Here is a 20,642-nt window from a genome sequence, read left to right as displayed (position 1 = left end):
TCCACGGGGGATTAAGTCTTCATAAAATGTAATTCCGAAGAAATCTCTATTACCAATTAAATATTTCCCACGGAATGGCCGGGGTTGGAGACACCTCTGGAGCTCATCCCATCCAAAGCGTGGCTTAATTAAAGCAGGTGCTTAGGACCAGATACCACTGGATTTTGGAATCTCCAAGGACAGGGATTTCCCAACTTTCCTGAGCAACCTGTGCCGGTGTTTGACTCTTTTCAGCTAAAAAAAATGTAGTTTTATGTTTAAATGGAATTGTCCCCACTTTAATTTACTCCCATTGTCCCTTGTCCTGTCCCTGAGCATCCCCGAGCTTCCTCACACTCTTCATCCAGGAATTTTTCCAAGGGATAAGACCCCCCTGAGCCTTTCCAAGGCCAGGTTGGACAGGGCTTGGAGCACCCTGGGATAGTGGAAGGTGTCCCTGCCCATGGGAGGGGTGGGAATGGGATGGGATTTAAGGTCCCTTCCCACCCAAACCAGTCTGGGATTTTGGGATTCTATAAAAGAATGGAATTTTGAACATTGGCTAAAACGATGGGAGTTGCAGTTTTTAAAAACTAAGGAACCAAAGTGATACTGAGCAATTTGGGATTTTTACAACTCACATCCATATTCCCAGGAATAAATCCAGTGGAATTCTGGTCACTGATCACCACTGTCACCCGGGGTCAGATCCCTCCTTGCCTTGGCAATTCAAGGATTTCCACAGGGAAAGGGGGATCCCAGCAAAAATCTAAGGACAGACGCTTGCTCAAGAGGAAATCGAGGAAAAAAAACCCAAATCCCACTGGTTTTGGACAGACCTCAGTGTCTGTTTTTCTTTACATTATCCCAAAAAACCTTTACACTCCAAATATGTATCAGGAATTCCAGAAACCCTTTTGGCCCTCGATGTTTGTAATTCGTTCTTCATAACGCCCCATAAATAAACGACCAGAATATGAATAAATGTTGCAATTTCTGTATTTTCTCTCAGCATGGAGTGGCTGAATCCCTTCTTTCCAATAAAAATCCCAACTCCTGCTGCAGCACAGAGCCAGGAGAATTCCAACCTGGGGCTGCATCCACCTTCCTGCAGCACTAAAAAACCTGAGTGCACTTGTCTGCTCCGCTTAAAATCCGAGCTCTGCCTGAGGGCAGGGGGAGCTTGGACAAAGCAACCACCAGAATTCCCTGGGAGGATGAGTTTGCCCTTGAAACAGAGATAAAAATACATCAAATCAGGTCACTCTGACACTGGAAAACCTCTTGGCAAGCTGGGAGCACCAAGAACCCCACAAAAGACTTCCAAAAATTGGCTTTTTGTTGTTTGGACTTCTGTATTTTTCCACTTTTTTTTTTTTTTTTTTCCATGCCACAGAAAGAAATTAAACCTGGGTGCTGGAAGAGCCAGGACTAAAAATAGACTGGTAGGTACCCTTTGAAAATCCACATTCCTGCAGCTTTGGAGCAAATTTGCCATGACTTTTCCACAGGAAACACCTGAGGAATGCTGCTGCTCCCTGCCTGATCCTGATTCCGGTCAGGAATTCCTAAAACATCCCATTAAAAGCAGGAAAAATCCATGTTAACATCAACTTTTCTCTTTCCAGGCTCTAAAATTCCCATTCAAATCAACAGGATTCCCATTCGATTCCCTGCTCCAAAATCTCCCTCGTGCAGGAAACACTTCCCAGCCGTAAGAGGGAAATTCCTCCTTCCTACAAATTCCTGATTAGTGGAAAACAGAATTTTGCCACAATTTGGATGCTCTCAAGCTCCTCCCTGGATTACAACAGGCCCTCGGAGGGGCTGGCACTGCTCCCATGCTTTGCCTTCAAACAAGAGGAAGTTTTTCCAGCTATTTTTCCCAAAGGAAAGGACCGGGACATTGGCTTTCTCTCACCTATGTGCTGTCCATACATGTGATAGTAGAAGCTGAAGCAATAGGCCGTGTTGGTGGCTCCATAGGGATTTTTGGGAGCGACACTGAAAACGGGACTGACGAGTCTGGCCTTCTCCCCCTCCAGCCTGGGCCGGGACGTCTCAATGTACATGTAAAAACCTGGAAAAATCCAAAGGGAAATCATTGGCATGAGGCCCTCAACACCCAACACAGAAGGAAATCCTTGGGATGAGGTTCTCAACACCCAGCACAGATGGAAATCCAACACAGAAGGAAATCCAACACAGAAAGAAATCCTTGGGATGAGGCCCTCAACACCCAGCACAGAAGGAAATCCTTGGGATGAGGCCCTCAACACCCAACACAGAAGGAAAACTTCGGGATGAGGTTCTTAACACCCAACACAGAAGGAAATCCTTGGGATGAGGTTCTCAACACCCAAAACAGAAGGAAAACTTCGGGATGAGGTTCTCAACACCCAACACAGAAGGAAAACTTCGGGATGAGGTTCTCAACACCCAACACAGATGGAAATCCTCGGGATGAGGTTCTCAACACCCAACACAGAAGGAAATCCTCGGGATGAGGTTCTCAACACCCAACACAGATGGAAATCCTCGGGATGAGGTTCTCAACACCCAGCACAGAAGGAAATCCTCGGGATGAGGTTCTCAACACCCAGCACAGAAGGAAAACTTCCAGTTGAGGTTCTCAACACCCAACACAGATGGAAATCCTCAGGATGAGGTTCTCAACACCCAACACAGAAGGAAATTCAGGAACACACTGGGATCATCCTGATAAAGTTTTCACTTTCATCTCCCACCACGGCATTTCTGGGAGTCATTTTTTCCTGCATGAAGCCCCTGAGTTTCCAAAAGCTGCCCCAAAGCCGTGTTTTCCATGAAAACTAAAATCCAGGCAGCAAGACAGTGCTGGAAGACACGTCCAAACTGATGAACGTTTGCACAAAATCAGAGTGGGTTCAGCCTTCAGTCCTGAGGGTGGAATTTGTCCCTGGAAACACGACTTGTGAAATAAAAGGGAAAATGCCATGATGGGAACCTTTCAAGGATTGTTTTCACCTGGCCGTGTCAATCCCAAAGAAGACAATGTCCATTTATTCCATTCCTGGACCATGCCAACCACAGAGATATTATTTAATTAATCCAACCACATGAATGTGGTGCGGGAGGAATTTTTTCCCCTTTGGAAGTGCACACAATAAAATAGCAGGAGCTGCTGCAGGTCTCAATAAATTCAGCTCAATGTGTCGGACTTTTCAAATGCAAATCCACGCTGCAGTCGGGAGCACACGGTAACAGGGGCAGCAGATTGAAAATTGCACATTTGAACAATAGCCAGAGCAAAAATGGAGCAAAGACCACCTCGTTGGGACAGGCTGAGAGAGCCCAAGGTAGAATTTAAATGACAGAAAGCAGGAGAATATTTTAAGGTGAGCCAGGTTTCCCCACTGGACTTTAATGTGAAGGGAATCGCTTTGAAAATGGCATAATAAAAACGAGGCAAGGTGGGAAATGGCACCATCAGGGGCTGTGCTTTGGGACCAGTCACTCCTCAGCACTGGCAATTCCTTCTAGGAGACCTTGAAGGATCTTGGTATGAACTTAGAGCCCCTTCTGGGGCCTGAAGGGGCTCCAGGAGAGCTGCAGAGGGACTGGGGACAAGGATGGAGGGCCAGGAGCCAGGGAATGGCTTCCCAGTGCCAGAGGGCAGGGCTGGATGGGAGATTGGGAATTGGGAATTGCTGGCTGGGAGGGTGGGCAGGGGCTGGGCTGGAATTGCCAGAGCAGCTGGGGCTGCCCCTGGATCCCTGGCAGTGCCCAAGGCCAGGCTGGACATTGGGGCTGGGAGCAGCCTGGCACAGTGGGAGGTGTCCCTGCCATGGCAGGGGGTGGGACAAGGAAGTTTTAAGGTCCCTTCCAACCCAAACCAGTCTGGAATTCTGGGATCTTCTGCATTTAAACTCCAGGACCAGGGTGAGAAGGAGCCTGAGATGTCATTGCCTTGGGTGACACAGGATCAGGGGCAGTAGTGGGGCCTTCCGAGGGCCATGGACTGTATCTGTTGTTTCTCAGACCTCCCCAGAGAAGAACTCCAGTTTTCTGGGAACGGCTTCCCAGTGCCAGAGGGCAGGGCTGGATGGGAGATTGGGAATTGGGAATTGCTGGCTGGGAGGGTGGGCAGGCCCTGGCACAGGGTGCCCAGAGCAGCTGGGGCTGCCCCTGGATCCCTGGCAGTGCCCAAGGCCAGGCTGGACATTGGGGCTGGGAGCAGCCTGGCACAGTGGGAGGTGTCCCTGCCATGGCACGGACAAGATGAATTTAAATCCTTTCCAGCCCCAATCAGTCTGGGATTCCATGACCAGGAAGTGGCTGAACTGCCTGTCCCGGCCAGTTCCTTTATCCCAAATTCCTCACTGCTGGCTCTTACCCTCCTTGGAGCCGGTGCGATCGGCGTTGGGCCCCGTGTTCGGGGTGTACTTCGTGTCCCTCGTGGCAGTGCTTTGTTTTGTCCAGTCAAAGTTGTCTGTGTCATCTTGAGTGAACAGGCAAATGTTCCCATCCTCGAAGCCACAGTGGAACTCTCCTGCCGAAACAAAGAACAGCAATTCAGCGGGCCGAGTTTTCCATCCAATCCTTATTTTTCAAATTCTTTGTAAATCATACACCGTTTTCTTTTGCAGCAAGCTCAATGAAAAAATAAATCAGGGTCATCAATTTGTGCTGGCGCTACTTGAAATGATATTTAAAACTTTTTGTAGAGCTCCTCCTCACGTATTCAGATTTCTACAGCTGCTTTTAGAGGTGTTGTCTCTTCTTACCTTTCTAAAAAGCTGGGAGGAACAGAAGCATGTCCATAAATGATGAAATATGGGGATAAAAGTGGGAAGTGGGTTGATGTGGTTTGGGGATAAGAGACAGCAGCTTTTCAAATTGAAAACATTATCTCCAAGTGGCATGTCCTAATTTATCCTTAATTTCAATAGGGATGGGAAAGGGAGAACTGGATAAAACGAGGCAAAGGAGCTTCAGGATAGACACGAAGGAAATCTTTAAAAATCAGGATATTGCAGCACATGGAGGGATTGCCAGGAAGAGCATTGAGTCCCCACCACTGGATCATCATAACAAATTCCTGGGAGGAATATCTGAATCCATATGGGAAGGAGAGGTGACTGTATCATGTCCTGGACACATCTCCTGGATTTTCACTGAGATTTTTGTGATATACTTGAGGTCAGGTGGTGAAAGTGTTAGAATAAATAATAAATATTTCCAAGGACTCCAGAGGAAATTCCTGGGATCCTCTCTCCTGCATGGAATTGTGAGAGCCCAGTGATCCCAGCGATCTGATCTGCTGGGTTATGATGGGATAAGAAATTCCTCCCATAATTTAAGAACCAAACCAAATCCAAGCTCGGCGGTTCAGTTCTCACTCAGAGCAAAACAAGGCTCCGTGGAGTCGATGCCACGATGATTTTTTGCCTTTTCTTTTATACCCCTGTTATACCTTTTTACAACCTCTGTATTCTCAGTGCTCTTTGCCTCCATTCTTGGACTTGTTTGTTCAGCCAGGAGACTCAACATCTCAGCAGCTTCGTAGCCGGGGATCAGTGTGCCCCAGAGCCCAAGGTCCTCTCCAGAACACATTCTGTAACCTGAGATAGAACCATCCAGGGGAAGGCTCCTTGGGGAGGGGGGCTCACTCCAGCCTCTCACTGGGGAACCTTTGATAGATCTGCTAATTAGTAACACCTCTAATGTGATACCAGATCTTTGGGGGTGCACTGTGGTGTGCATTGGGGTGCATTCCACCTGGACATGTGCACCTACAGATCCTTAAAATAAATACCAAGGTAAAATCCCTTTTCCCCTTCTAACCGTGTCTGACTCTTGATTTTAAGACCAGGAAAAGGCATCAGAGTAAAACATGCAAAAGCTGAATTTCACTGCATGAACAATTCCCACTGAGTTGACTCTTCCAGTGATTTATCTGAGGAGAGAAGGAAATCTCCCTTCTCCAGGGAGAAGGCAGCTGCCTGCACACAGTGTCAGCCCAGGCTGGGCTTGCAGGGGTGCAATTTGTATTCATTGGTAGGAGAAACTCAAACCCTCGGTGTCGGGGGATTGATCATCCCTGTTAAACAGAGAAGGTGGATAAATGTTTGCAGGTTTGGGGTTTTGGGGAACTCTAAATCCACTTAAGCCACTGGAGCTTCCCTGTTAATCAGTGAGGAGAGAGGGACCTGGAGCTTAGCGCTGCAACACTCAGGTGATGCTGCAGGCTCAGAAGTAAGCTTGGAAAATTCACTTCAAACCACAGGAGGCACTAGGAGGGATTTCCAAATATTCCTGGTTCTCTTCCTGCCTGTCCAAAGAACAACACAAGGCCAAAGAGGTCCTGAGGGGATCAGGGAGAGCATTTCCAGCAGGTCAGGGGGTGATCCTCCCCCTCTGCTCAGCCCTGGGCACCTCTGGGGTGCTGTGTCCAGTTCTGGGCTCCTCAGGAGGGACAGGGAGGACATGGAGCAGATCCAGAGGAGGGCTGTGAGGATGAGGAAGGGCTGGAGCATCTCCGTGCCCAGGACAGGCTGAGGGAGCCGGGGCTGCTCAGCCTCGAGAGGAGCCCCAGCTGAGAGGGGCCCTCAGCCCTGGCTGTCCCTGGCTGCAGGGAGGGCTCAGGGCAGGGCCCGGGCTCTGCTCTGGGGCCCGGCAGCGGCACCAGAGCCACGGGCAGGGCCTGAGCCCGGCAATTGCCCTGCCCAGGAGGCAGAACTGCTGCCCTGGGCAGGGCCCGGGCTGGAACAGAGCCCAGAGAGGGGCTGGAGCCTCCTCCCTGGGATATTCCAGAGCCCTCTGGACACGCTCCTGTGCCCTGGGCTCTGGGATGGCCCTGCTGGAGCAGGGAGTGGCACCAGTGACCCTCTGAGGTCCCTTCCAGCCTGACCCATCCTGGCATTCTGTGCCCCTCCAGAACTGCCAGTATGAAACACAGTCCCATAAAACCAAGTTATCACTGGAATGCAGTTCCCAGAAACTTCCTTGGCTATCAGCACCCCGAGCAGACTGATTTGGGTTCCCAGTAAATCCATCAACACCATCGGATCCTCCAGGAGAACGAATTCCCTAAAGCACAGTTCCTTCGCTGGCAGACACGACCAAGATCTGGGATTCAGGTTATCCCTGACAACCTCAGCATGGTGGGAGCTGATTTTAGGACCAGCAAAGGAATTCCTGGTTGGGAGGGTGGGCAGGCCCTGGCACAGGGTGCCCAGAGCAGCTGTGGCTGCCCCTGGATCCCTGGCAGTGCCCAAGGCCAGGCTGGACATTGGGGCTTGGAGCAGCCTGGCACAGTGGGAGGTGTCCCTGCCCATGGCAGGGGTGGGATGGGATGGGATTCAGGTCCCACCAACCCAAACCAGTCCCTGATCGTGTGTTGGTTCCATGATTACACCCAAACCCTTCAGGAGAGAAGTTGACAGATCGACATCTCCATCCCAAGACTGGGAAGGGAATGCCAAGACCCTGCCAAAGCTCTTGGAATTCTCCAGGACTCAAACAAAGCTCTCTGAACAAAGTGCCAGCTGTGCCTCTCATCTCCAAGAATTCCTTTTACACCACTTGAGCTCCGAATTCTCCTGGTTTACCCCACATTTTGTGGATTTTCCTTCCACCTCCACTTACCCAACCCCTTCCTGTAGCACAGAAGTTGCTGCTTCTACACAAGGTGATGGAATGAAAAGGCAAAATATAAGTAAAGGAGAAAAGTTTTGATTCCTGGATCCAGTCCTGGAGCAAAGTGAACCAACACAAGGAATTTTCAGCCATTCAGCACTTTCTGCACTGCCCCTCCAGTGCCTTAAAAGCTGCATCAACTTCTTGTGCCCTCAGAGCTTCATTAAGAAATTCCACATCAGCAGAACAAAAGATTTTTTCCTCAGGTTAAGAAAAAAAACTAAAATAAAATAAATATTCAGGCCAGATGGGGAAAAAAAAAGTCAAAGCTTGCCTTTTATTTAATAGGCAAACATTGATTTCATGTGGAATACCTTGGAAAAGGTTAGTGCTAAATGCTCTTGGCACTGAACACTCCCTAAAAAACAACAGATGAAGAAAACTGGGAAAAAGCTCCTCAGGCTTTACTCCAGACTTTTGGAGGAGCTCTTAAATAGATCTGGATGGTCTTGATCTGTTAATTAACGAGCAGGAGGGCAGGAGGAACAAGCAACTCTTCCACAGGTGCTCCAGCAATGGCCCTAACGATGGTGCTAATTAACATTAATGAGAGTGCTGGTTTTTGTCAGGGCAGTGGCAGCTCTGGAAATGGATTCAGGTCCTTCATAATTTCCTTGCTAATTAGGGCAAAAGCTGAAGCTGTTCTGGAGGTGAAACCTTTCATTTGTGTCGTCTTTTCCCATAAAATCCAAGTTGGATGTGAGTCCCGAACATGTCCTCTCTCCCATTACTCAGGGGTGACATCCAGTTGTACAAATTGAGCTAAAATCCTTCTGGCTCACGTTAAATGGTCTCTGTAAGGTGGTAACAAATGAAGTGGAAACGTGAGGCTCCACCTCAGAACTGAAGTCTTTTGATGCTTCTTGCTTGGGTATCGCAGAAATTGCATAAAAAAGAAGGATTTAGGGAATGGGATTATTCCAGAGTCAAAGCAGGAAGAGCACGACTTCAGTTTCCAGTGCAGGAATCTTGTCCTGGTTGGATAGAGCTCCTCCTCTTCGTTCACACAGCATCAGTAAAATCAGAAATTGGCCAAACAACTTTAGGAACAACAGGGATTTTGTAGGAAAAAGGGAGCTGGGAAGGGGCTGGAACCCCAGGAGCGGCTGAGGGAGCTGGAAAGGGGCTCAGGCTGGAGCAAAGGAGGCTCAGGGGGGACCTTGTGGCTCTGCACAAGTCCCTGACAGGAGGGGGCAGCCGGGGGGGTCGGGCTCTGCTGGCAGGGAACAGGGACAGGAGGAGAGGGAACGGCCTCAGGCTGGGCCAGGGCAGGCTCAGGGTGGGCAGCAGCAGGAATTTCCCCATGGAAAGGGAGCTCAGGCCTTGGCAGGGGCTGCCCAGGGAGCTTTGGAGTGCCCATCCCTGGAGGGATTTCAATTCCATATGGATGTGGCATTTGGGGCCGTGGGGCAGTGGTGGCCTTGGGGGATGGAGCTGGGATGCAGACCAGGATTTCTTCCCTACCAAGGGATTCCACTCCAAAAATCTTCAAGGAAAAAAAGCAAAGCAGAATTCTGCCACGGCTTTGGTCACCTCAGAGGAGTGACCCTGGGGACCCTGCAGCTTTGGGGGAAAAACTTTCCCATCCCTCCCTTGAGCCAACCAACTCCCTATTCCCATTCCCACCCAAATTCCACGAGGAGCCCACAAGACTTTCGGAAAATCCATTTGAGATCTTCAAATCCTAGAGAAGCGAGAGGCACTTGGGATTGCACTTTTTCTTCCCATAGCTGCCTAGATTTAATATATTAATTAGCAAGAGTCTCATTCCCTGCTCGTTAGGCTCCATGGGAGAGGTTCCTGCAGCTCCTGCGAGCTTGGAGCTAAGCCCTGCTTAATTATTGACGTGTTGGACAAGATCTTCTGCAAATAAGTTTAACATTTACACAAAGGCTTAAAGTTGAGTCCGAGGGATGGAGCAGAGCCTGGTTCTGCCTGGTGGCGCTGCCCTGCAGCAGGAAAAATGGGAGACTGGACCTCGTTCCTTAGGCAGGAGTATTTTTGGGATGAGTCATTAAAATCAAGAATATTTGGGGACACAAAAATATGGATTTGTTGGGGTTTGGGAGAACATGATGGAGCAGGGAAGGGAAAATTTGTAGGAATAGGGTGGTTTTACTGGGATATGCCAAAGCTCCATCCCAGACTCCTGCCTGCATGTTTGTAGGGATTTGGTGCTCATGGAAAAGAGGAAGAACAAAGTGGAACTGAAGCCATTTCCAGCCTGGGACATCCTGTGCCTGATCATGTCCGAGTTTGCATTTCCAGTCATGCCTGAGGAGCTGTGTCCCGAGAATTTGGGGAGAACCAGGTTCCACTTGGGGTCTCCACATTTCTCTGTGCAAGGGATCTGTGATTCCTGGATCTCTGTGGGGAAGAACTTCCTTCCTTTTGGTTTCACTCTGCAGAGGAGCTCCTGACTACCCCGGAAAGCACAGAAATAACTCCAGAACCATAAGAGAAGGCTCTGGGGAGACCTTAGAGAAGCTTCCAGGGCCTAAAGGGGCTCCAGGAGAGCTGCAGAGGGACTGGGGACAAGGCCTGGAGGGCCAGGAGCCAGGGAATGGCTTCCCAGTGCCAGAGGGCAGGGCTGGATGGGAGATTGGGAATTGGGAATTGCTGGCTGGGAGGGTGGGGGGAGGCCCTGGAACGGCCCAAATCTGACTGAAATGCCTGGAAAATCCGTGCCCCACTCAGGGTGGTGCTGGCCCTGCAGGGAGGGAATTTCTGCTGCTGGAGGAGCACAAAGTGTCAGGAATGGCTGGGCTTGGTTAGAGCCAGCACAGATATTCCTGAATTTTCCTGCTGTTCCCTCAGCAGGGAGGAGAAAACCTGCTGGAATTTCAGCTGGGTGGTGGGTTTTGGGGTTGGGTGATCTGTTTTGGGCAAGAAATCTTGGGTTGAATGGTTTTCCCCACTGTTTTTAGGTGCAACGGCATGGATGTGGTGACAGTGACACTTCCCAAGATCAAGGCTGTCCTCCCTTTAGAAAATAGGGGGATTTGCTCCCTAAGGATAACAGAATCCATAGAGAAGGAATTCCTTTGGATGAGCTCTCTGGGGCAGTGGGAAAGGTGAGCTGGAGCTGTGATTTCCCTTCCTTTATCCTTGCTGGAACAAGAGGAATCACAATAGACACCTCCAGGTGCTTCCTGCCACCCACGGGCTGCAACTGGAAATAAAATACTCAAAATTCACTTTTGAGCTCTGAGGGACAACGATTGCAAGGACAGCTCTTCATGACGTGAAAGATAAAAAGAGAAATATTTCAAATACTTACGGAGGTGTGGATTCACCGGAGCTGGAAAAGAAGGGAAAAATCAAATCAATGCAAAGAAAAAAATTCGAATTCATCAATATTCGGATTATCCTAAATTTCCCCTTGTTGAATATCAAAATTCATCTACTTCACACCTTAAGAGGCTGGAACAGAGTGAAAGCCAAACCTTCACAGTGTCCCCAATATCCCAAGCATGGGAATGGCTTCCCAAGTTAATCCAGAGGGATCTGTGCAATGCTAAAACCTGGGAATGGGGTGGAAGGAGGAATTATTCCGTGGCTCTGTTTGCAGAAGGAGAAATGTGAGGATGGATGATTTAGGAAAAAGCCCTCCTGCCACAGACCCCACACGTGTGGGAAGCCGCAGGAGGCTCAGCTCCGGGCTGGAATTGCATTTTATTCACGGAAAGCCCCAAATTTAATTTTATCTCCAATTAACGGGGACATCTGGCAATGCCAGAGCATCACTCGAGGATTTCCTGCTGCCCTTCCTTGCTTTAATCCCAGCCTAAGATTCAGCCAAATCCTGAATTCAGTCTGGAGTTTTCAAACCAGCTCTAAATCAGCACCACTTTATCCTGAAATGGGAGCAGCGATTCGCTCAGCACAATCTCCCTAAGAAACCCAATTTTCACATCTTTTACCTAGGAATTACCTCTGATTCTCCAAAAAACCTCAATTTCATGAGCTCCCTGAGTGATTGAACCTGGAATTAGCTGCGATTGCTGGGAGCTGCATTGACTGAGGCTTGATTTGGAGCTAAATTCATGGGTTTGGGTGGAAAATATCATCAGGTGTCACCTGGAGTCTCACGGTTTGGATTGTTCACAAAAACCAACGCTCTGTGTCACACCGAGGGACAAAAGCAGACAAGAAAATGAAGGTGGTGAAGCTGAATTTATCCAGCATCAAAAATTTGGGAAAAAAAAACCCCAAATCAACCAGGAAAAAAAACCCCAAAATTCCCAGTTTTGGAGCAACACAGCTGCAGGACAACGTGTGAGGGCTCAGGGGCAGTTGCTGCATCCATGACACAAAAGTATCCAGAGAAATCAGCCAGAAAGGGAAATTCAGGGAAAATTGAGGCCCTACGTTCCCAAATCTGACTGAAATGCCTGGAAAATCCGTGCCCCACTCAGGGTGGTGCTGGCCCTGCAGGGAGGGAATTTCTGCCGCTGGAGGAGCACAAAGTGTCAGGAATGGCTGGGCTTGGTTAGAGCCAGCACAGATATTCCTGATTTTTCCCTCAGCAAGGAGGAGAAAACCTGCTGGAATTTCAGCTGGGTGGTGGGTTTTGGGATTGGGTGATCTGTTCTGGGCAAGAAATCTTGGGTTGAATGGTTTTCCCCACTGTTTTTAGGTGCAACAGCATGGATGTGGTGACAGTGACACTTCCCACAGCAGAAAAACCAAACAAAAAGAAGAAATTCAGTTATCCATTAAATAAATTCCCCCAAAATTGGGATTTTCAGGGATTTAACAGAGGATTGAATTCCTGGGAATATTGGAAGCAGGATGGATGGATACTGTGTGTTTCTTGTTAAATTGAAGTGGATAAATCTTTGTCCCAGCGACCTTTTAGAGGGAAATTGATAAACGCCCTGGCATTATTTCTTATATAAATTTATAGATTATATCATCTTACACGAGACTACAAACAGTCACTGTTTTTAAAGAAAATAATTCATATTAAAGTAAAAACTGCTCATTCTGGGGAAAAACCCCAACTTTGTTCACAGCTGTTTCTTCAAAACTCATCCTTCAAAACAAGAATCAACTTGAAATCTGCTCTTTTATGAAGACAGCAAAACGATGTCATTATTATGTCGTTATTTGGCATGAATTTAATTAAATTTTCCTTATTTTCCTCGAAAAACTGGATGTGATTTTGGGGTTTGGATGTCCGGAATTATTTTGGTTGGGTGTTTTTATTGTTATGGATCATCCGAAAGGTGAATTTTTTCCTCTCTCCCATTTCTCAGATGCTCCTTTTGGGATGACCACGCTCAACACGTTATTCCAGGATTGGGAACGACCACACCATTCCCAGAGCCCGGAGCATTCCCAACTCACATTTCCTTGGATATCAAGTCCTTACCACTGTATTTGATGACCCGAATGGTGGAGTCCCCCTCCCCAAAGCGGGTGATGGGCGTCAGGCGGACCTCGTAGGCCTCGGGCTTGATGAGCTCCGTCAGGTTGTAGGTGATCAATTCCCCCTTCTGGATATTCCCGTTCACCGTGATTTCCTGCTCCCACCAGCGCTGCTGGCCAGCCTGGAATCCAAAGGATTCAAATATCAGAGGTTTTGGGATTTGTCTCCACCTTAGGAAGCAGAGCTGGGCACCCTTCGAAATTCCAAAAGAATTAGAGATATGACAAGGAATGGACCTCCTGAATTATCCCACTGTGCAGAATTTCTGCAACAAACACCACCAAAAATCGGGAATATTTCTTCCAGAGGTCCAATAGGCCTTGGATGTGTTTTGGGGCAGGAAAAGCGTGGAGTTCCCTCAGTTCCTGAGGATTTGGGATGCTCACCAGGCAGGGATTACAGCAAAGGACCAAGGGGGTTTGTGGTGACACAGAAGCACCCAGCAAGGGCCGTGACATTTTAAAATTTCAAATTCTCAATTTCTTTAAAAATCTGACTTTTAGATGCAAAATTTACTTTTTTAAAATCTGAAAGAACCTTCTTTTTCCTTTAAAAATTGTCCGGCCTAAAATCAACAGAGGGATCCAAATAGCAGAGATTTTGGGATAAATTTGTCTTCACCTTAAAAACCAGTGGGAGCAGAGCTGGGCACCCTTCAAAATTCCAAAAGAACCAGAGTGAACCTCCTGGATTACCCCACTGTGGAGAACTTCTGCAACAAACGCCACCCAAAATCGGGAATATTTCTTCCAAAGGCCACTTCTCCCTGCCGGCTGCCCATCCCCTCCCCACGGAAATCCAATGGCCCTCGGATGTGTTTTGGGGCAGGAAAAGCGTGGAGTTCCCCCAATTCCTGAGGATTTGGGATGCTCACCAGGCAGGGATTTCAGCAAAGGACCAAGGACCAGTTTGTGGTGACACAGAAACACCCAGGGGATGCCGTGACATTTTAAAAACCTCCCTGAAGTCTCGAGTTCTTTAAAAAGCTGCTTTTTACGCTTCCAACCCACTTGTCAAAATCCTAAATAACCCTTCATTTTCCTTTCAAAATCCCATCAGTTTCCCGAGGCTGGATTTTCTCCCCCTCAAATGGAATTCCTTGAAATAAGAGGACATAAATCCACCCTCAGGATTTGTATCCCTATTCCATCCATGAATTTAAAATAACATTGGCCAAGTGCAGTGCAGGAGGAGTTTTCTGGGATGGGAATTCCCTGGGTCCGTGGGGTGGGATCCATCTCCTTGTTAAGGTAACGGGGTTTTAGTGCTGATTTTTGGGGCATAATTTGGAGGTAATAAGAGCACTCTGGGATGGAGTTGGAATTCAAGCATTCCAATTTTGTTGATGAGTGAGAAGGAAATAGGCTGCTCGTTAATGACCTCAGTGCTTAATTACCACCAAAATCCAAAAGAATGGTTGTAATCCAAAGACGGATGATTTTCCAACAATGGAACCCAAAATGAGCCAACAAAGGCTCCTATGGAAAAAAAAAAGGGAAGCGCAGGTTTTTGGGATTTACTGATTTGGGATTTATTGGCAGCGTTATCAACATCCAAATCCAATTTCTTTTATTAACCCAATTTCTTTTAATATAACAAGCGATGAAAAGACAAAATAAAATCTAATTAAGGAGGCGGCACGAACCCAGCCCCACATTGTCCCTAAAGTTCCTTCAAAGTATAAATAAGCAGAAATCATCCCAATTTGGGATTGGATTTTCCAATATTCCTGGCGGATTCCCTGCCTTATTGCAGGCACGATGTGCAGGAAGCAAAGGGAGACCCGTGGAATATTCCCCCCATCCCAAGCCCACAGCGCAGGAGCAGCGATGCTCAAAGGAGATGTTCCACAAGGATCCTACCCCTGTCAGAGCCCTGGAATTCTTCCCTAGGATGTGTTTTCCATGGCAGAGTTCTCGAAGGGTGGAAGAGTTTTTATTCCTAAATTTATTTTGCTGCTGCAATAAAAAATAGACCTGAAATGGTCCTAAATTTACCATATTTCATCCCAAAAAATCGGAATTTTAACAGCTCCAAGCTTTAAATTCAGAGCAAAAATACCAATGCTTTTATGTTCAAGTATTTTACATGAGAACAAGGGGAAATTTCTCCATGGAAAAGTTGGAAAATATTGGAAAAGGGGAGTGGAGTCGCCATCCTTGGAGGGATTTCAAGCCCTGTGGAGGTGGTACTTGGGGACAGGACGGGTGCTGGCCTTGGCAGTGCTGGGAATGGTTGGATTTGACCTCAGGGGGCTTTTCCAACCTAAAGCATTCCAAGATTCCATGAAATCTCCTTATTTTTATGGATCATGAGCACAGCAAGGCACCCAATGCTGTTCCTGGTATGATTTCTCTGATCTTTGTAATGAAGCCAATTTTATCTGGAAGAAATATTTGATTTTTAGTTGGGAATTATAAACAGGAATTTCTAGGATCCACAAACAGGGAATGCATTTTTATGGAGCTAATTCAGCCCAAAAAGGGGAATTCAAATATCTCTTTATTTTTAATTTTGCCTTAACAGATCCCCAAAATATTTAAGTGATGTCAATGCACTCATGGAGGCTGCAGGCCCGAAGGGAAAATTCCCAGATTTTACTTCCATTGGGATTAAAGTTGTTTATTCCTTGCCATGGATCCCAATTTTTATTTCATTTCATTCTTAAAAATGAAATTATCCAGTTGAACACAAGGAATCTTCACAAGGAGATTAAAACCATTTATGCCCCAAAAATATCATTTCATGATTGTGTCCGGCCCGTCCACAGAATTAAGCATTAGAGAACCATAAAAGTCTGGAGAAAACTCAATTCCAACGTTAAAAAATACATTATTTTTGTAAAAAATAAATATAATTAAGCTTTTTAAGCCACATTTGAAGTCATTATGGCAATAATATTTGTGAGCACTGTAGGATAAAGATTTAAAATATTCCCTATTCCACCTCATCTTTGGATAAGGAGCCACAGAAACAGAGATTTCCCAAAGAATGTCAATAATTAACGAGGAAAATTTGCAATTCCCCAAACCAATTCCTACCAACTTCAGCCTCTGCTTTGAATTCTTGCCCTTTTTCCACCCCCCAAACAGCAGCAATAAAAATATCCGTTATTTTCTCCTTTCTAAGAGAAAAACAATTGGATTTTTCCTTTCGGGATGATCCCTCCAAAGCCAGCGTTGGATATTGATATTTCTCCATAGGAAGCAACACAGATTTTTGGGTTTTTTTCCCTTGCAATCAACACCAGCTCTGTTCTAATCCTTATTTTTCACCATGGAAACCAGGGGGAAAATAAAAGTCCAAAACATCACAAAATTGTCTCTGTGTTGGATAGAAAGCAACAACCAAGTTTGGATAGAAAAGCCTGATTTTCCAGCTCTCCTGTTGAATAAATAAGTATAGAAAGAAAGAAATATTGAAATATAGAAAGAAATATAGAAAGAAATAAAAATATAGAAATATAGAAAGAAATAAATATAGAAAAAATATAGAATACATAAATTAAAATATATATATAAGAAAGAAACAAAGAAAGAAACAAAGAAAGAAATAGATAAACAAATATTGATAGAGGAAAATAGAAATATAGAAATAAATAAATACATCAATATATAAATAAATAAATATAGAAAAAATATATAAATAAATAGATATATAAATAAATATAGAATTAAATAAATGAAATAGAGAAATAAATAAATATAAAAAATATGAATAAAAATAAACATAGAAATATAGGAATAAATATAGAAATCAATAATTTTTTTAAAATATAGAAATAAATAAATATAGAAACAAATAAATATATAAATAAATAGAAATATAGAAATATAGACATATATCAATATATCAATATATATCAATATATCAGTATAGAAATAGATATATATAAAAATATATAAATAAATAAACATAGAATTCAATAAATAAAAATATAGAAGTAAATAAAAATTTTAAAATGCAAATAAAAATAAATATAGAAATATAGAAACATAGAAATATAGAAATACAGAAATGTATCAATATAAAAATATAGAAATAAATAAATGTATCAACATAGACATGTAGAAATACAGAAAAAATGAACATAGAAATAAATAAAAACACAGAAATAAATAAATTTAGAAACAAATAAATATAGAAATAAATATCAATATAGAAATATAGAAATAAACAAATGTATCACTCAATCAATCAATCAATCTAGAACTATATAAACACAGAAATATAGAAAGAAATAAATTCAGGATCTGCCGCATCCAACTTTGGTTTTCCCACTTGGAAAATCAACCCAGCAGTGAAATGGAGCCATCACTGCAGGAGCTGCTTCCCAAACCTGGGAAACACCAACAGCCTGGGCTGGAAAAGATGGAAATAATTGAAAACAAATGGAGCCCGAGGCACCCTAAAAATGGGATTTAATTCCTACAATGCCTTGCGGTGGTGGAAACTCCCAGCCCCAAACTGGAGATGCTCTGATTCCAAGCGGGAAGAGCCCAACGCTGATTCCCTTGGACATCTGGGAATCCCTTTGGTTCCTCTGGATGGGAAAAAGCCAAACCCTCCTCACCACTCCCCAAAATTCCCTGTACAGCCCATCCCTAACATTGGGCCTGAAGTCCCTTCAAATTATAAATAAGCAGAAATCATCCCAATTAGGGATTGGATTTTCCAATATTCCTGGCGGATTCCCTGCCTTATTGCAGGCATGATGTGCAGGAAGCAAAGGGAAACCCGTGGAATATTCCCCCCATCCCACAGCACAGGAGCTGTGAGAAAAAGCCAAGATTGAGGCTTCCACGAGAAAATTCACAAGGAACACAACCATAAAACATCTCCCTGCACCTCAATTCTTGTGTCCAGAGCTGGAATATCCATAAAAATCAAGATTTGCTTGGAAAAGGAATTTTTGAAGGGGAAAAAGTCTCATAATCAAAGCCCTTTTCCTACCAAAGATAAGGATGAAACTCAGGTGGGGAATTGACTTTGGCCAAGCTGGAATTACAGTTTTCCAGCAGTGAGGAATTGACTTCAGCCAAGCTGGAATAACAATTTTCCGATGGTTTGGGAATATTTATGAAGCCCTGAGGGAAAATGGGAGCAGCTTCTGCAGCATTTGTTTGCATTATCCTGTAATTAATTAAGCAGAGCATATCCATCCTGGCGCACAGGAGGTTTCCCTGGGACAGGACTCCTTTTTTCCCTCGGAATATTTCGGAATCTTTCTTCCCAAAGGTGACACCAAAGCAAAAGGGGGCCGTAAATGTGGCAGATTTTTATTCCAGAAGGTTGGAACCACCCTGGTGCTGCCAATAAAAGGGGGTTTATTCCATGTCTTTTATTCCATGTCTTTTGTTGGAAAATTATATTCTCTTGAAGCCTTGGAATGATGGATTTCCTCCGGAGTCAATCCTCTGGGATGATTAAAGATTGATTCTTTCTATGCTCAGATATGTTCATAAAGAATCAGCAGCTCCTCACTCCATTGTTCTTGACCTATTGATTCCCAGCACAAATTCCTTCTGGACTTGACTCCATGAGCTGGACAAGGACCTCTTTAATTAATGACAATGTTAATTGATGACAAAAAAAATTAAGGACAAAGTCAATTAATTCATTGGATACTCCATAAAAAACTATGGCGGTGTTTAAAGTCATTCTTTTGCAATTTATAACCGCATGGATTGATTTTCCTTAAAAAAATTTAGAGATTTGTTTGGAAGTTTTGTATCTAAAATTGGACTGTTCAGCTCATGGACAAATATTCCATTTGCACACCACAGAGGGAAAACTCCCAGGGAGTGTTTGCTGTATTCCTGCTTTTCTTTCACAATTCTGACTGGAATATAAGCAGAGTTATCCAGGTGGGAACATAAAATTGAGCAGGGAGGTGGCTCCTGTGTCATCTTCGTTCCCAAGGATGGATTTGGAATGACTCAGTGGCAAATATCTGTGATTCAGGCAAGCTGTAAAGGATGTTCTGTCCTTGATGGCAGAGAATCGTGGAATCATGGAATATCCTGAGCTGGAAAGCATCTCAAGGATCCTCCAGCCTGGCCCTGCACAGACACCCCAACAATCCCACCCTGGGAACGGTGTCCAAACGCTCCTGGAGCTCTGGCAGCCTTGGGAATGTGCCCATTCCCTGGGGAGCTGTTCCAGTGCTTATCCCACCCTCTGAGGAAAGAACCTTTCCCTCCAGCCTGACCCTGCCCTTGATGAAGTTTTGTGTTTTGCCTTTTTTCTTTATATATTTTCGATATTATTCACACATGCATTTGTGGTTTATTATACCAGTAATTTCCCACGGCCTTTCCCTCGGCAGAAAGACAAAACAAATTCCGGAGCTCCAAGCCCCGGGGGGTACAAGGCCCCAGTGCTATCTTGGTTCTTCCTGGCCACCAGGGCTGAGAACAACTCTTGGAGATGGATTTCGTGGACAGAGCACAGCCAGTGCCGAGGGGAGGCCTCCAGAGAAGGGGCTTGACCTGGGGAGGGAATTCCATCACCACTTGTCCTCTCAATTGGTGCTTTTTATCAATTATGCGAATTTCCTAAAACCTATAAAAACTGTATCCACCCCGTGCGGGTGGGTTTTTGTGGACGTCTTTCCATGACTGCCCCTGAAGGCCTTCCATAAAGATCCACTTTTATGTTACCTCCTACACTAAAAATTATCTCGAGTTTCACTTCCAGGTTGGGCAAAAGGCAATGCCCTGCCCCAGCTCCAGCCGTTCCCTGGAATGTCCCCCTGCTGTCCCTGTCACAGGGAGCAGAGGTTGGAGCTGCCCTCAGGAGGACGTTGAAGGCCACAACGAGGACTCCTCTCAGTCTCCTCCTCTCCAGCTACACAATCCCAGTGCCCTCGGCTGCTCCTCACAAACTTCCCCTCCTCTCTCTCCCTCATTAATATTTCCACACCCAATCAGCCGAACCCCAAACCCTCACGTGTCTTTCCATGTGGAGCTGGTCCCGGCTCCTGGCTGTCCTGCAGAGATGGTTCCCAGCTCCCCTGGATCCAACTGGGACCAAAAGCTCAAACCCAGCCCAGACTGGGCAGGTGAGGCTTGGCTTGAGCCAGGGACAGGCTGATCCAAAGTGTCCCGAGTGAGAGTCGGGCTCTGCTCCCAGGGAACAGCAACAGGACGGGGGGGAAATCGGATGTGCCTGAGGAGGTTTGGGATGGATATCAGGGGAAGGTTCCTCCCCCAGAGGGTGGAATAAGCACTGGAACAGCTCCCCAGGGAATGGGCACATTCCCAAGGCTGCCAAAGCTCCAAGAGGGTTTGGATGCCATTCCCAGGGATGCACAGGGTGGGACTGTTGGGGTATCTGTGCAGGGACAGGAGCTGGGCTGAATAATCCTTGGGATCCCTCCAGATCAGGATATTCCATGATTCTCTGATTTGGCAGTTGCATGACAAATCACTTTCCCTGCCTTTTCTGCTCCAAAGCCCATTTAACAGTGGGAACAATCATTCCCAATTAAACAATTCCTAATCCAGGAGAACAATCCTGGGCGTGTAATCGACTTTCTTCTTGCAGG

The 20,642-nt window shown here is 45.8% G+C and overlaps 1 protein-coding gene across 2 annotated transcripts in view; it reads right to left on the bottom strand.

Annotated features, from left to right (window-relative positions):
* Positions 1–20,642, bottom strand: part of MDGA2 (MAM domain containing glycosylphosphatidylinositol anchor 2) — a gene marked incomplete at both ends in the record, with an annotated part of 224,034 nt that overhangs the window by 9,009 nt on the left and 194,383 nt on the right. For both annotated transcript variants that reach the window (XM_082283040.1, XM_082283041.1), the window contains 4 exons: positions 1,901–2,059; positions 4,355–4,510; positions 10,940–10,960; positions 13,037–13,214. In XM_082283040.1, the coding sequence (XP_082139166.1) occupies positions 1,901–2,059; positions 4,355–4,510; positions 10,940–10,960; positions 13,037–13,214 (514 nt within the window). The remainder of the gene's footprint in view (positions 1–1,900; positions 2,060–4,354; positions 4,511–10,939; positions 10,961–13,036; positions 13,215–20,642) is intronic.

This window comes from Coloeus monedula, assembly GCF_965178545.1.
Source record: "Coloeus monedula genome assembly, chromosome: 6".
Classification (NCBI taxonomy): domain Eukaryota; kingdom Metazoa; phylum Chordata; class Aves; order Passeriformes; family Corvidae; genus Coloeus; species Coloeus monedula.
This window is presented reverse-complemented; position numbering and strand designations above follow the sequence as displayed.